Raw genomic sequence first — 15,839 nt, 5'->3', positions numbered from 1 at the left:
GGCTGAACACAATGGGAGAGAGATACCATGTGCCCTTTCATATGTAAAGAGGAGATTGTCTGTGATACACAAGAACAGCACAGAGCAAGAAGTTTCACAAGGTCATTGCCTTTGCAGCGCCTGTTGTAGACACATAATAAACCCCTACATATATACCGCATTTGTATTTTACGCATTCTCAGAACCACTGAAATTTACAATAGTATTGGAGAACAATCTAGGAAAACCGTAAGAATTATAAAAGCTGTGATTTACTAAACTTCTCCTTTCCATGTTGTCATGATCCTAAATTGAGAGAGAAGTATTTTATTTCAGACTGGGGTTTCCTTTCTCTCCAATTTCACACATATGCAAAGGAGGACACAACAGCTGTGTTTGCAAAACCTAGCACTGGATAGTGGGCATTACCCAAGTCTGCTCTGTTGGTGTTTTTTTCTTTTTTGCAGGTGGGGTTGGGTTTTTGTTTTAGATATGGGATAAGTAAGTCCCTAACACAAACTGGAAAAGACAGTGTTCCAAAGGTACCGCTTTAAAGTAATATCTTCCTATCCCTCCTTTTTGCCTTCAACCTGCTCCAAGGTGCATAAAGCATGATAATTACACTAAGTCACAAAAAGGACCACTTTGCACCTCTGAACTGCACCAATAGTTGAAGCATTTGAAGCAGGAGTCTGTCTCACCAATTTCCACACACTTCATTCAGTCCCACTGGATGCCAGTGCTTTCAACTCTAACGTTTTCCTATTACAAAGACATTCCAGATACCTGCCCACCATCACCCTTCTTATTACTAACACTGGAAAGTGCTAGCAAAAACACAGATGCAGACTGCTGGGTGCTGAAAATCCCTTGATCAGCTTTCACTCTTTTGAAGTTTTCGGGCTCAGCTGCCAACTTACCTACTCACTACCATTGCCATGACCTAACAGCATCACAGAGCAACCTCAGGGACTAAGAATATTTATCTGCATTCGAGGTTAATGACACTGACAACAGTCAACAATACCCAGACCATTTGCTTTCTAATTGTTGCGATATTTATAACAAAACCCAAACATCTTATTGTCTATGACTGTATGTATCACTGGGAATGGCAAGCTTAATGTAATCTAAACAACATTTCCACATGAAAACACCTGCTCATTCAATGAAGGTCCCTTGAAAAATGCATGCTCTCTTCGGCATCTTTTCTTAAGGAGGAAAAGATGCTGAAGCTGCCTGCCACTGTATTTATACTTACTAGTCATAAAAGTAAATCTATCATCACAGCCAAAACCAATACTGAAAATATTAAATCTGCAAGCCCAGGACAAGCCAGAAGCCGGATGAGAAATCCAAATCACCTCATTCTGTTACTGGAGGTCATTGAGAGGTAAAAAGTTTAATAAGCCCACAGTATCCCTTCTAAGATTTCTTTTCCCTTCCTCAGAAGAATTTGAGTGGATCTAAATTGTATCCTTAAATTTTAAGTTCTAAAACATGTAATTGCCACTGGAGAAGCAAGTTTTATCTCTTAAGCCAGATAATGTCAAAGGCTTTCTGAGGTAACCATCCGCCCTGACTGTCCTCACTCTGAGCAGGGAAAAAAGGGCAAAACCCTTCAGCAGTGTTGAATCTACTACTGCTGTTTGTCAGCAGCAAGCAAAGAGAACACAAGCCTCTTCTACAAACATTTGCAATTACTTTGTAATTTGGTGGTCAAACAGAGAACCAGACAATCATTTTGACTAGATGTGAGATCCAGATTAGTTTTACCCAGGATAGTTTTAGTGATAGGACTTGGAGTTATTAAGGTTAATTTATATTTAGAACACAGATCAGAGACTAATGTAAACAAACTTTGGCTGAAATCTACTAATTAACAAATGTTAATGAAATACACCAGTAGGAATCTGAATTTGCCTAAATTTGTACCAATAAAGCAACAGTGATTTCAGCAGCAGAATGTCTAATTTATCTCACACAATTATAAGAATCTATATATATGTAGTTCTCACTATATGCTGAAAAAAAAAAAAAAAAAAAAACAACAAACAAACAACATTTTGGAATATTTTCACTTAACATATAGTATAGGTTTAAGCAAAAAGTAAATCTAGCTTTCAGCTCCACACTGGAAATCCTTTTCGTTCTAATGAAAAGAGCACACATATTTCACTAACAGAAGTTATTTAGCAGGGTTTTTTACCTAGGCATTTTGCTCAAGTAGGGTTTGAGACACTGTGAGCACTCATACTCCCTCTCAGTTTCTTGCACAAAGAAGCAAGCAGATTAAAAGGGAGACAAAAAACCCCACCAAAAAAAAAACATCAGAAAAAAAAAAACACCCCACCCCTTCCCCCCCCCCAAAAAAAAAAAAAAACAAACAAAAAAAAAAACCATCACAAAACAAAAAACCACCAAAACCTCAAAACCTAAAACCTCACAACTAAACAAAACCAAAACCAAACAACAGAGCTACGAAGGTGATTAGCACTTCCATCTCATGCTTATTGTAACTGCACAACTGAGAGTGCCACAAGATCTGGCTTTTGCAGATACAGAACCAGAAATCCAGCTGAGGAAGACCTGCAGGCTTCAGAGGGGCACACCCATTTATTCTACTTCAGTAAAGATATGAAGTTCTGTTACAATTTCTACTTGTATCACTGCTTCAAAGGTTTCTCCCATGTCCTCAACACTCTATGCATTGTTACATGTGAGCTGAGGACAAAACCAGCACAGTTTCAAAAACCTAGTACTTGTTCTGAATGCTGCACTATGGCCTGAATGAATAGCTTGTGTCAGAAAAAGTAATTACAGGCTTTTGCAGTATAGTAGTTATTTTTTTCTAATAATTTAAGCCAAAACCATAACAACCTGTTTGCAATAGAGTTTCACACATAATAGTCTTGCAAGGAAAGAAAACCAGTAAGGTATGTCACAGCAAATTACTGCCCCTTGGTGGGGATTAGACGGCATTATTTCAGGTACACTGGCAGAAGAATTAATGCTATCCACAGTGGATTCCTATGGGTTCTGACAAGTTAATACGCATGTATGAGCCAAACAGAATTTTAATGCATTGCCTAATCATTACAATAACTGTGTCAGTGAGTAACTGTTGAGTTCGTAAAAGTCTATTACTAAACACAAAAAATTAAGTTGTATATCAAAACAATCTTCATTTCTGCAGTTAAATGTGCCCAATTTTGAATCCAATTGCAGCAAACAATGTTTATTACAGATCTGTATTTTACAAAGTCCCTCAAAAGTCTTCTTTCTGTAGAAATAAAAATATATTTGTATCATTTTTGAGCAGATTATTAGCATGGGGCCCTCTAATCTATACTATGAATTAATCCCTTAAATCTGGGCAATCCATTTTTAAATAAAACACGTGATAAAGTATTTATGTGGTGAAGAGAACTCCCCAGGCAAAATTTGTTTGGGTTCAAAGACTTCTCACACTACCTTCACCATATATGGTGCTTTCCTTGGCTTTCTAAACCTTTTAACCTATGTCACAACTTAATAATCACTATTTAATAATTATAATCATTCCCTTATTAACTGGGTATTTCTTTTCATTCTTCTAAGGCCCCCTGTAGTTCAAGACAAGGAAATCTCTTTGTTGATTAGTTATTTAAGACCAGCAACAATAACTATGCTGGAAAGAAAGGTGCTTTGAGAGGATTACACAGACCTAGTTCTCAACAGCACCAAGCCAAGAGCAGCAAATTACAAACCCAAGTACTTCATTGCATGTAACCAAATTGGCTGGTTGAAATGCTAATTGCCTTTCAGCAAAGCTAAAGGCAGACAGGGGACCCTGTGCTTCAGAGAATGACATGCATTTTTTATCCCACTTCTGCACTATTGTCTTGCTGAGAATTATTCAAAATCTGTTCATAAAGGTAGCTCTTTTCCTAACCTTTAAAAATGTGGGAAATTTCTAAAGCTCTGACCAATACCACAGATCTCTTGATCTGCCAAACCCATAGCAGATGGCTGAATTAAGGCTATGTTAAATCCTTAATGAAGCAAAGCTTGAAAGAATTCAGAGCAGCAACATATTGGCCCAGTCCAGGATAAATGACGGAGGAGAAGGAAGTTTCTTTTGCCATCTGAAAATGAAAATCATAACTGTACTTTAGCTAGTAAATCTGTAGTGGATACAAAACAAGATAACCAAATAAAAATTGCCTGGAAGATAAAAAGATATTGCTATAACATTCTAGAGGAAATTCTGTCTTCAACTTGCTAAAAAATCCACAAACACAAAAGCTGTGATGAACATGGAAAGCATTTTCTCTCTTGTTTAATTTTGCCAGAGAACTCTGGGCTGTCAAAGAAGCCTGTTAATAAATAAGCACAACTTTATCTTAATTGCAACCTCGGTTTGGACTTACAAATTGTTTCAGTGGAAGGAATTTAAACACGTTTAACTAGCTTTATAGGAAATATTCATAAACCAATCCATGAAACAATGCTTTATTATTTTAAGTGTATTTCAGAACTCACAGTTTCCAAATTCCTTCTGCAAACAGTCCTCACTGTGGAGTAAAATCCATTTCAAACATGTTTATAGCAGTAAGTATTTTCCAGTGACTTAGAGAAGTGAGGTTTTGTAGAAACAGTATCATTTGTGATTCAATAACTTTTTTCAAAGTTAAAAAAGCTAGTGTTGTTCACCTGGAATAAGATAAATGGCCTGTAACACTGATTCCTTCTCTCAATCTTTTTTTTTTTCTTTTTTCCCCCTGAGAAACAGTAATACAGCTCCTATTAGATATAATTCTTGGATTTCTGAAACTTTGACAAATACCTACAATTGACAGCAATGGTTTTGCAAGTTTTGATTTCATGACAGAAATGTTATATAGCACCTGAGTCTTAAAACACATGGAAAGAAGTTTTCAGATACTGTGTATGCATATTCCTAAGTGAGGAGAAGTGCTATATTCACCATTATGCACAACAGTGACTATACATAAATGCCAGTCCTGTAAAGCTGAAACATAAGCAAAATTTTTACAAAGAAGCAAAAAAAATCAACAGGATTACATGTGTAAAAATAGTTATGCACGTGATTACATCTGTAGGAGGTCAGAGCCTAATACTCCCTAAGCAAAGAACTTCAGCATCCTCTTTGTAGTTTCTCTCATGTACCTACACATTTGTATTTCTTAGTGAACAACTAAATCAGCCCGAAACCAAAAACACACTGGAAGAGGCTGGCCAAGAAAGAAAAAAATATCAGAGAGCACGGTTATTCAGCAATAAAATGAAGCTAAACTGCATCAGATACCTTACCTCAAATGACAGCAAGAGATGGACACACAGTTTACTGTTTTGATGCTTCCAAAACCAGCTTAGGCTAAAAACTTCAGATGTAGTTAAGAAGAATTTTAATTTTCCCTTTCTGCAATGTGTGACGCAAGGACATACTTTTCCATCAAGATTTCAATGCAACACTCAAAAATAGAAGTTTTTTTAAGCTCACAGACCATTGTTATATACTTAAAAAAATACACTAATTAATAATCACCTCACTGTTACCATAATCTAATTCTGAACAACTATGGTAGTTGTGTAATGATATCAAAGATGATTTGTGGGTTGTCTATATTATTCCCCCAAGTTGCTGTAAATTGTTTGTACCCCATGACTGAGATCCTTACAGATCTCTCTAGGGGTATTCTTCTTCAGTGCTATACACTAAAGGTATATGCTTTCATAGCTTTTCCAATAGTTCAGTTTCAGTCATCATATTCATATTAAATAAAACATGAATGTAAGCATTTGCAGACTTAAGCACTCTCATTTTTTTAAATGAAATTTCTAAAGCAAATTAAAAAAATGCAAGAAAAATAAGTTTAAATAACAAAATATCTTGTATACTGGAGCTTTTAATAACAGATTATTATTTAGACCTAATTCTGAGCCTGCCATTCAAGTAAAGCTCACAACAATTTCCAAGGGAAGTATTGCACTATAGGTTTGAATGCATAAGGATCAATCTCATTGACTAGTATCAACTCTTTAAAACTCACCCAGTACTATTTTTCAGCCTTAAAAATGCTGACAGCACAAATAAGATGCCCAGCACTAGCCCTCACAAAAGCAAATACCATTTTTCCCATTGATTTCCATGTGCCGAGGACAGAGACCACAATTACAAGCTACTAAGCATGTGCTCCCATTATCAATGTTAATTAGTTCAGTCAGATGCAAATTGAGTAAATACCATTGATTTCTTCATGTAAGGCTATTGAAACATAAAAGCGTAGTAGAAAGCCAGTAAAGCACAAACCTGTGTGTTAGAAATCAATAACAAATATTAATAATAACAACAAATTAGAAATTAAAAATCGAGCACCCTTCAAATACAATAACTTTTACATTATCAAATGTTTGGCCATTTTAGTTCTAAGCCTATACTGCCATAAATTATTTCCTCAGGAATCTGGTTCTCCTTTTGACACGGACACACTGAATACAATATATTTAGTAGGAAAAAACTTTTTTTAGGCTTACGGGACAAATGAACTAAATGTATTACATCCTACCTTCAGCTACTGAACTGCCCTAAAGGCAGGCTCTCAAAATGCTTAGCGTTTAACTGAGAAGATGTATGCTAAGTATTATCGGAAAAAACACTTTTGGCTTCTATATAATGAATAATATTGTTTAAAAAAATCACATGCTATTTCACACTTGCACTACAAAGCAGTTATAGCCTCATTAAAAAACAATGATTGATGTTTGGCAAGCAGTTCTGTATACATTTGATCTTAACTTTATCTGGGCTAGCCAGAGTGAATTACGCAATGTCTTATACAGAATCAGCATATCAAAAGCAAGAAGCACAAGCCATATTTCAAAACTGTAATCACTTACATGTCTATTTTAGTTAATAATGCACTTAAAACTCATTTGTCACCAGATGATGATTTGGAAAATTCATCCTTACTTTTAACTCACTCTCCTTTGCAATACACAATGCATACACAGCTCCTCCAATTCTTTTATTTTCACCTAATTTAAACACTCAAATTAAAGCTTTGTGCATTTTTCAGAAAGTTAAAAATTACCAACCAGGACACTTCAGACTGAGTTTCATCCCAATATTATCCCAAGAATAGGATTTTCCATTGGAAAAACTATTGTCTCCACCTGCCAGAGCAGAAAGAGGAGCTGCTGGAACAACAGAAACCTTAGCAGACTCTCGCCATCCAGCAGCCACTCACGGATGAGCGACATGACACGCTCACCGTCTGCCCTGGTTAAACCCTGTCCCTCTGCAACAGGTGCTGCTGGCAGAACCCTGGAGCTGACCCTGAGCATCCCTCCTGCCGATACAGGATGCTTCCAAAGCAAGGACCACCACAACAGAGAGACAGCAAACCTACCTAGACCCGGGGACGTGGACATCTGCGTCTTGTGGACTCAGCCAGCCGCCTGCACACCCTCTGTCACTCACGCATTATGCATTCCCCTCTCCTACTCCTCCCTCTGCTCCGTGCAGCGTCCAGCGCTCTCCTCCCTCTCCTGACTCCTGCTGCCTTCCAGCTGCTGTGGAGATAAAAGTGGGTGGGATGCAAGAGGACACAGTTTTTTTCAAACCCCAGCAATTGCCCCTGCCCTGTGTAGCTGAGACACAGCTAGCCTCTCCACTCACTGCAATTCTTTGGCAGTCCCTCCACTCGGCCAGGAATGTGCTGCTTTATTTACAGAAGGCAGCAAAACTGGCAGGGTTTATTAGTGGATTATGACAGATTTTGGATTCAAGTCCTCAGCTGCACCAGGGCATGCAGCTCATCTTAATTCACAGTTATTCAGCGCTCAGCAGGGAGAAATGATTTCCAGTCCCAGATTGAGTGTTCTGGACTCAGTAATTTCTCTATCTAATATTGAATCCACATATTATGATCACCATCATTCCAAGTGAATCCTGAGTCATGCCAGACATACAAAGACACAAAGACGACACTCAGACCTTGCCAGTGTTGGACCCAAACTTCCCAGTTCTCCCATTTAATGGTTAATTTTTTAGCTATCCCATAAATGTTAATACATCTAGGCCCCCAAAATAGAAAATACTGAATTTTGATGGAATTTCACCTAGTCCCATTTACACAGTCTTCACTCTATTTCCAGGTCCTGTGAGACAGCTAACAAGATTTTAAAAAGTGGAAATGCAATTGCAAATGAATACAGCAGCAGCACAATGTCATGTACCTGAGCCCAGCTAGATCCCCTAATACTCCCACACTCAATGCATCTCGTACAAATTGAAACCATTCCACCAAATTTTAAAAATGCATCAATTCCAAACCCAAGAAAATCACAGAATCACAAAATCAACTGGGTTGGAAAAAGCCGTTAAGATCATCAAGTCAAACAGTTGCCCCCGCACTGCCAAGGCCATCACTAAACCATGTCACTAAGGACCTCATCTACACAGTGTGTGAACAGTTCCAGAGATGATGACCCCACCACTACCCTGGGCAGCCTGTTCCAATGCCTGAACACCCTCTTTGTGAAGAAATTGTTCCTAATATCTAATCTAAACCTCCCCTGGTGCAGCTTGATGCTGTTTCCTCTTGTCTTATGCCTCATTACATGGGAGCAGAGACCAGCCACTTCCTGGCTGCATCCTCCTGTCAGGCAGTTGTACAGAGCGACAGGGTTTCCCCAGAGCTTTCTCTTCTCCAGACTAAACCCCCCTGGTCCCTCAGCCGTTCCGCATCACACTTGTGCTCCAGGCCCTTCACAAGCTTCGTTGCCCTTCTCTGGACCCACTCCAGCACCTCAATGTCTCTCTTGTAGTGAGGTGCCCAGAACTGAACACAGGATTTGAGGTGTGGCCTCATCAGTGCCCAGTACAGGGGCATTGCCTTGGCCCTGCTGCCACACTGGTGCTGATACAGGCCAGGATGCTGTTGGCATTCTTGGCTGCCTGGCACAAGCTGGCCCATGTTCAGCTTCATCAACCAGCAGCCTCAGGTCCTTTTTCATGAGCAGCTTTCCAGCCACTCTTCCCCAGGCCTGTAGCATTGTGTGGGGTTGTTGTGACCCCACTGCAGGACCCGGCACTTTGCCTTGCTGAAAACTCATACCATTGGCCACAGCCCACCGATCTAGCCTGTCCAGATCAATTCTGGACAATTGCAGAGTAAAAGACTCAAATATCCTGATAAGTATTTTACTTATAAATATAAAAGCAGTGCTTTGAAGTAGAAAGCATTCCACCTAGATCAGCCATCCAGTCTAATCCAGATACTGCCAGGATGAATTACCTCTGAAATGTGTTTATTTCTCCCCTCTGAGTAAACACGGAGGCCAAATGACTCTCCAGACCAATTCTGGACAGGCTGGATTCAATTCCCAATACACTGCCAGTATATTTCCAGTGTACAGTAGTACACAACCATTTATCACGTACTTTCAGCTTGCTGGGTCCTGTCATTAGGGGCTTTTGTCCCAAATACTCAGACCACTCTCTCAAGATAGTGCTCACAGATAGCTCTATAAATCATGTCTCTGACACGACTCAGTGCTACAGCAATGTAAGAACCAACATCCATCCAACTGAAACTTAACAAATGTATTTTTTAAAATCCCATATTGCTTGTTAGCATTGAATAAAGAGAATCTACTGTAAACACCTATTTTATTACACATTAGGGTAGGAACTAGATGATCTTAAGATTCTTTCCAACCCAAACCATTCTATGATTCTGTACTAGCATGTAAGTATCTAGAAAAAAACCCAAATATAATTCCAGCTTAATTTTAGATATTAATACTCACAGCTTTATTCCACAGACAGGGCATTTACAGAAAGCACAGAGGGAAATGCTAAGAACAAAACCGGACATTGCACTGAATGAAAGCAGAAAGATTTTTAGCTTTGATATAGTTTGAAAAGTCATATATTTCAAACTAACTTCCTTTGCTTTGTTTTTAATTTATTTGGAGTATATGGAAGAAAACAATCACAGAGATAGAAATCATAGAGGGAGGATTCTGCTAAGGCTAGTACAATCTTTGAGGGTAAAAGGGAGGAATACAGTGCAGAAGTATTAAAGCCAAAAAAAAAATGACAGGATCTGGAAGATTTTGCCTTCTGATGGCACTTGACCAGTCACTACATCAAACATTGCTGAGTTAGGGTGATCACAAATCAGGAATAACTTGAACAAACAAGAAAAGACAAAGATGATGCTAGAGAATGATAAAAGGTTTGAAAAACTGCAGAGTAAAAGACTCAAAGACTTTGAGAAGTATTCTACTTGCAAAAATAAAAGCAGTGCTTTGAAGTAGAAAGTATTCCACCTAAATCAGCCATCCAGTCTAATCCTTGTCACTGATAGGATGAACTACCTCCGAGAAGTGCTTGTTTCTCTCCTCTGAGTCAATAGGGAGTCCATATAACTCTCTTAGACTACCACCTCACTCTTGGATAACAACATTACGTTAATGTTAGGTGAGATGAATCTCCGTATACAGTTGCAGAGAAAATGAACACAGAGAAACAAAAATCTGCAGCACAACAGATAAAGGCACAGATAATCCAATATGCAGATGCAAAAGTAGGCATTAATAATCAGCATACACTCCAGTCCTTAAGAGTGAAGGAAACAAACAACCCACTCAACAAACAGAATCATAAAATACCTTTTTTTAAAGCCCCTAAAAACACAAGTGTACTTTTTTCCCTTCAAAAGTCATGCTGTGCACCCAAATGGAATTCAGGTAGACGTGTATGATCGTCTGTGATCTGTGTTTGTATGTCTATAACTTCTTGCACCACCTGGGCTTATTTATGACAACATTTTTAATCACTACTTTATTTTGCAGTATTCCCATACACCAGCTTCCATTTTTCCATGCTGAAAAGGGAACAAGAAGCAGTCATTAAAAGTCCCAGATATTAGCTGCCATATTTTGCATTACACACAACTTAATATATAAGTAGTATGTTTTTCAATATCCTATTGCTATTATTTTCCTATCTCAGCCTCACAATCTAGATCCCATATTGATTTTCCTCTCTGGATCAACAGGTGGAAAGGATACTTGAGGTGTAAGATTATTTTTACCTTTTATTCTATAACGCTGTTTTAGCATTATGGAATAAAATTACATAAATTTTACATGAATTACTTCATATTGCTCTTCTCTTGGACAGTTTCTATGGGAAGTTTGGCTCCCACCAACTCAGCTCAGAAACAGAGAGGCTGCCTTAACAGTCATCAGTTCTCAATTACAGCAGACAAGGGCACATTCAATGCTGCTAATTACTACAGCTAGAAAGCAAAGGAAGAGTGAGAACTCAGACCTGGGCTCACTAATTCAAATGCCTACTTTCATGGAGTCTTTCAACAAACCAGCATTCAGATCCAAAATGACTGTAGCTTTTGCAACTCTTTCCCACTCAAACATTCCATGTTTTCTCTCTGTGCCTGAGGATTTCTCAATTACTTTTTTTCATTTTCACTGTACTACTCCAGAGACTTGAGCATCCAGTTGTTACACAGGGCGATGAGACAGAGCTCCCATGGGGTTTTGCCAATGTGCTGGAAGGTTGTTGATGACTGACACAGGACACTCCATGAGCACTGTTAAGGGCTCAACATGCTGCATGCACAGCACTGTCACCTCTAACAAACACCAGGGACAAACAATCATCAGGCCTGGTATTGGACCTGCAATAGACCCGGCACTGCAGAGAGCTATGCCTCCAGTTCAGCCTTAATTTCTCTTTTCAACAAAAGCAGCAAATAAGGTGTACTAAGTATGCCCCTCAATTCTTGCTTTGTTTGGATTTCCTTTGTTCTGAATTCATTAAAACTCCACAAGTTAAAAAATGGCTCTGCTGTGAGTAAACCGATATTGAAAGCAGCAGCAACAGAATCAATGGACTCCAGTTTGTTTGTTTGTTTTGAAATCTTGCCTTTCCCCTTTATTGGCATGATCTGAAAGGAAAGAGCAGAGAAGAGGGAGTTAGAAGAAGAAACAAGTCCCTGAGAAGGCAACAGGACTTAAAGGAGCGTGAAAAAGAAAACCCAAATAAAGGGCTTCAGAAGGGAGTCTCTTCTTGTTCACATTTTTGTTTCTATTAACGAAATTTTTTGTGATGTATGAAGGCCATTTGGTTTTCAACCACCGGTATTGCAAATTTAATCCACTAATATTAGAACGCAAACATTAATGCTTACAATAAATTCTTCTGAATATCTATAAATGCCACTAAAATTGAGATATTTCTTTTTCACCTGTGCCTTCAAAATGCTGGGCTAAATACTTGTTTGGATGCAAGCAACAAACAAGGAGATTCTGAGAATTCTGATAATTTGGTCCTGTACAGATTTCCACATTGCTCTGTCCATCATCTTTCCCGGGGCTTCAGCTTCAGCTGAACTACTCAAAGAGCAATATTAAAAGCATGTGCATCTCTCTCTCATAGATCTTAATTACAACACACCAGGCAGAAGTTAACTTTATGCCTTTCCTGTTTATTAATGAATCACTTCTAGTGTGACACAACACTTCAGAAATACGTCACATCCATCAGACACTGTTCTGAGTAGCTCTAGTGCATACTCAGAATACTGATGCTCATCTTGCTCCCCTCTTCACTGAGCAGTTGACAAGATAAAGATGCTTTTCTTCAAAGAAAATAATTTGATTTTGGTGAATGGGTTTGTGGTTTGGGGGTGTTTTGTGCTTTGGGTTTTCTGAGGTTTTGCTTGTTTTTTTGAAAAGCATACTTTCTTTGAATAATGGTCAATGGTGGTGAGCATTTCTACAAGAGACCATTTTTAAGAACATTATAGACCACCACAGGCATTAGTATTCTTCCCTGTGTGGCTGTAGTTCAATATTTGATTCCGTATAGGTAACTGATTGCTTGGCTGATGTCTAGGACGCATTCCCCGTGTTCTTTCTTATTACTTCTTCTCAGTGTGATTCAGTCCTGGGTTCAGCTATAGCAGTCATTTTTCTCCTTCTTTGGGAGGGGAAGTTCTAACTGGCAGCATTGAAAGAAACAGTGGCCAGAACTACAGAACATGACTTCGACAGCACAGCCTTCAAGGAACTACTCTAAAAGCCATGCCTAGAGAGAGGGCACAATGGACCAAGACTCATAACAAAGAGGTATGCTCACCTCAGAGCCTGACCAGCCTGTATTAGCTTCTGCACACTGATGATCAAGCTTGTGCTGCCTCTTCTTCAACAAGTGAAATGAGGTCACTTTCCTGCTGCCAACTCACTACACTCTCTGAAGACCTATCCAGCTACTCCACAACGAAGAAATGCAACACCAGAGCCAGGGGTCACCCAATGCCTCTTCAGAACAACCAGGTACTTGTGCTGCTCCATTTCCTGAACTGCTCCACATCCTTCTTGATGAGCGAGGAATGCTTTAGTATTAAGGTCTTTTATCTAATTTAATTTAAGATCACTACTGGTGCTGCCAGGAAAAAGCGGCGGGTCGTAGTAGTAGAGGACTCTACTTTGAAATGAACAGAGGCACCCATCTGTCGGCCTGACGCAGTCTCAAGGGAGGTGTGTTGCCTACCAGGGGCACGGATCAGGGATGTTGCAGAGAGGCTGCCTGCTCTAGTAAATCCCATGGACTACTACCCACTTCTGGTGATCCATGTGGGTGCTAGTGATGTTGATAGCAGTAGCCTGGAGAACAGTGAGAAGGACTACAGAGCCCTGGGAGAGGTGGTTAGGGGCTCTGGAGCTCAGATTGTCTTTTCGTATTCGTATTCTCCAGGATAAAGAGAAGGACCTTAAAAAGGCTGGGAGGATTGGCCAAGTTAATACTAATAAATAATAAATAATACTAACTTAATACTAAAAAAAATGGTTAGAACAGTGGTGCCGTAGTAAGGGTATCTAGTTTGGGTATCTAGAAAATGGGAGTCAATTTGGGAGGCCAGGTTTACTGAGAGCTGGTGGAGCTGGTCTGACAATGAAGGGGAAGAGTGGTTTTGGTAGGAGGCTTGCCAGGCTGGTCAAGGTTGCTTTAAACTAGATGTGTTGGGGGAGGGGGACACCCTTCCATCCCAACACACCCAGTCAGTTGCCAGCACCTATAATAAAGGCTCAGAGCGGTGCAGAGATATTTCAGCCGCTGCAGCCAATGAACCAGCTTCATTTGGAGCTTGGCTCAGACGCCTCTATACAAACGCCCGTAGCATGGGGAACAAAAAAGAGGAATTAGAGATGTGTGCACATCTACAAGGATATGATATCATTGACATCACAGAAACATGGTGGCATGGCTCCTACGACTGGAGTGTCAGAACGGAAGGTTAAAAGCTCTTTAGAAAAGATAGGCCTGGCAGATGGGAGGAGGAGTTGCTATTTATTTTAGGGATAGGCTGGAGAGTATGGAACTCTGTCTGGGGACTGGTGAGCAGTCGACAGAGAGTTTGTGGCTCAAGGTTAAAGGGAGAGCAGCAATGGGGGACATTACTGTGGGGATCTGTTACAGACCGCCTGATCACGAGGAATCTGTGGATGAAGCACTCTACAGACAGATAGGAACAGCCTCACGCTCGCAGGCCCTTGTTCTCATGGGGAACTTCAACCACCCTGATATCTGTTGGAGCAATGGTACGGCCCGGCACAAGCAATCCAGCAGGTTCCTCGATTGTGTGGAAGACAACTTCCTTCTGCAAGTAATAGAGGAGCTGACAAGGAGAGGTGCCATGCTTGACCTCGTGCTCACCAACAGAGAAGGGCTGGTTGGAAATGTGACACTCCAGGGCAGCCTTGGATGCAGTGACCACGAGATGGTCGAATTAGAGATCCTTGGGACAGTGAGAAGAGCGTGCAGCAAGCTCACTGCCCTGGCCTTCAAGAGAGCAGAATTTGGCCTCTTCAGGAACCTGCTTAGTAAGGTTCCATGGGATATAGCCCTAGAGGGCAGGGGAGCACAAGACTGTTGGCTATTATTCAAGGATCACCTACTACAAGCTCAGGAGTGTTGCATGCCAACTAGAAGGAAGTGCAGCAGGAGGGCCAGGAGACCTCCTTGGATGGAGAAGGAGCTGCTCAGGAAAATTCAAAGGAAAAAAGAGGCTTATAAAAGGTGGAAGCAAGGGCAGCCGGCCTGGGAAGAATACAGGGATGTTGTCTGGGAAGCTAGGGACCAGGTGAGGAAGGCTAAGGCCCAGTTAGAATTGAACTTGGCTAGGGATGTTAAGGACAACAGGAAGGGATTCTAGAGTTACATAATGAATAAAAGACAGACTAGGGACAGGGTAGGCCTTTTCCGGAAGCTATCAGGAGAACTGGCTACCCGGGATTTGGAGAAGGCTGAGGTTCTTAATGACTTCTTTGCCTCAGTCTTCACTAGCAAATGCTCTGACCACACCACCCAAGTCTTGGAAGGCAAATGCAGGGACTGTGAGAATGAGGACCCTAGGCCCACTGTAGGAGAGGATCTGGTTCGAGACCATCTTAAAAACCTAAACGTACACAAGTCCATGGGGCCTGATGAAATCCATCCGCGGGTCCTGAAGGAGCTGGCAAATGAAGTTGCTAAGCTGCTGGCCATCATATTTGAAAAATCATGGCAGTCAGGTGAAGTTCCCAATGACTGGAAAAAGGGAAATATAACCCCCATTTTCAACAAGGGGAAAATGGATGACTCAGGGAATTACAGACCAGTCAGTCTCACCTCTGTGCCTGGAAAAATCTTGGAGCAGATTCTCCTGGAAGGCATGCTAAGGCACATGAAGAACAAGGAGGTAGTTGGTGACAACCAGCATGGCTTCACTAAGGGGAAATCCTGCCTGACCAATTTGGTGGCCTTCTACGATGAGGTT

The 15,839-nt window shown here is 40.4% G+C and overlaps 1 protein-coding gene across 1 annotated transcript in view; it reads right to left on the bottom strand.

Moving 5' to 3' along the window:
- The window catches only part of ADGRV1 (adhesion G protein-coupled receptor V1), a gene marked incomplete at its 5' end in the record, with an annotated part of 292,106 nt that extends 284,861 nt beyond the window's left edge, over nucleotides 1-7,245 (bottom strand). Inside the window, one exon of the mRNA XM_080638347.1 lies at nucleotides 7,215-7,245. Within this exon, the coding sequence (XP_080494473.1) occupies nucleotides 7,215-7,245 (31 nt within the window). The remainder of the gene's footprint in view (nucleotides 1-7,214) is intronic.
- Nucleotides 7,246-15,839: the final 8,594 nt, after the last annotated feature.

Source organism: Psittacula echo, assembly GCF_963264785.1.
Source record: "Psittacula echo genome assembly, chromosome: Z".
Classification (NCBI taxonomy): domain Eukaryota; kingdom Metazoa; phylum Chordata; class Aves; order Psittaciformes; family Psittacidae; genus Psittacula; species Psittacula echo.
Note: the sequence above shows the minus strand (reverse complement) of the source record. Positions and strands in the feature narration are given on the sequence as shown.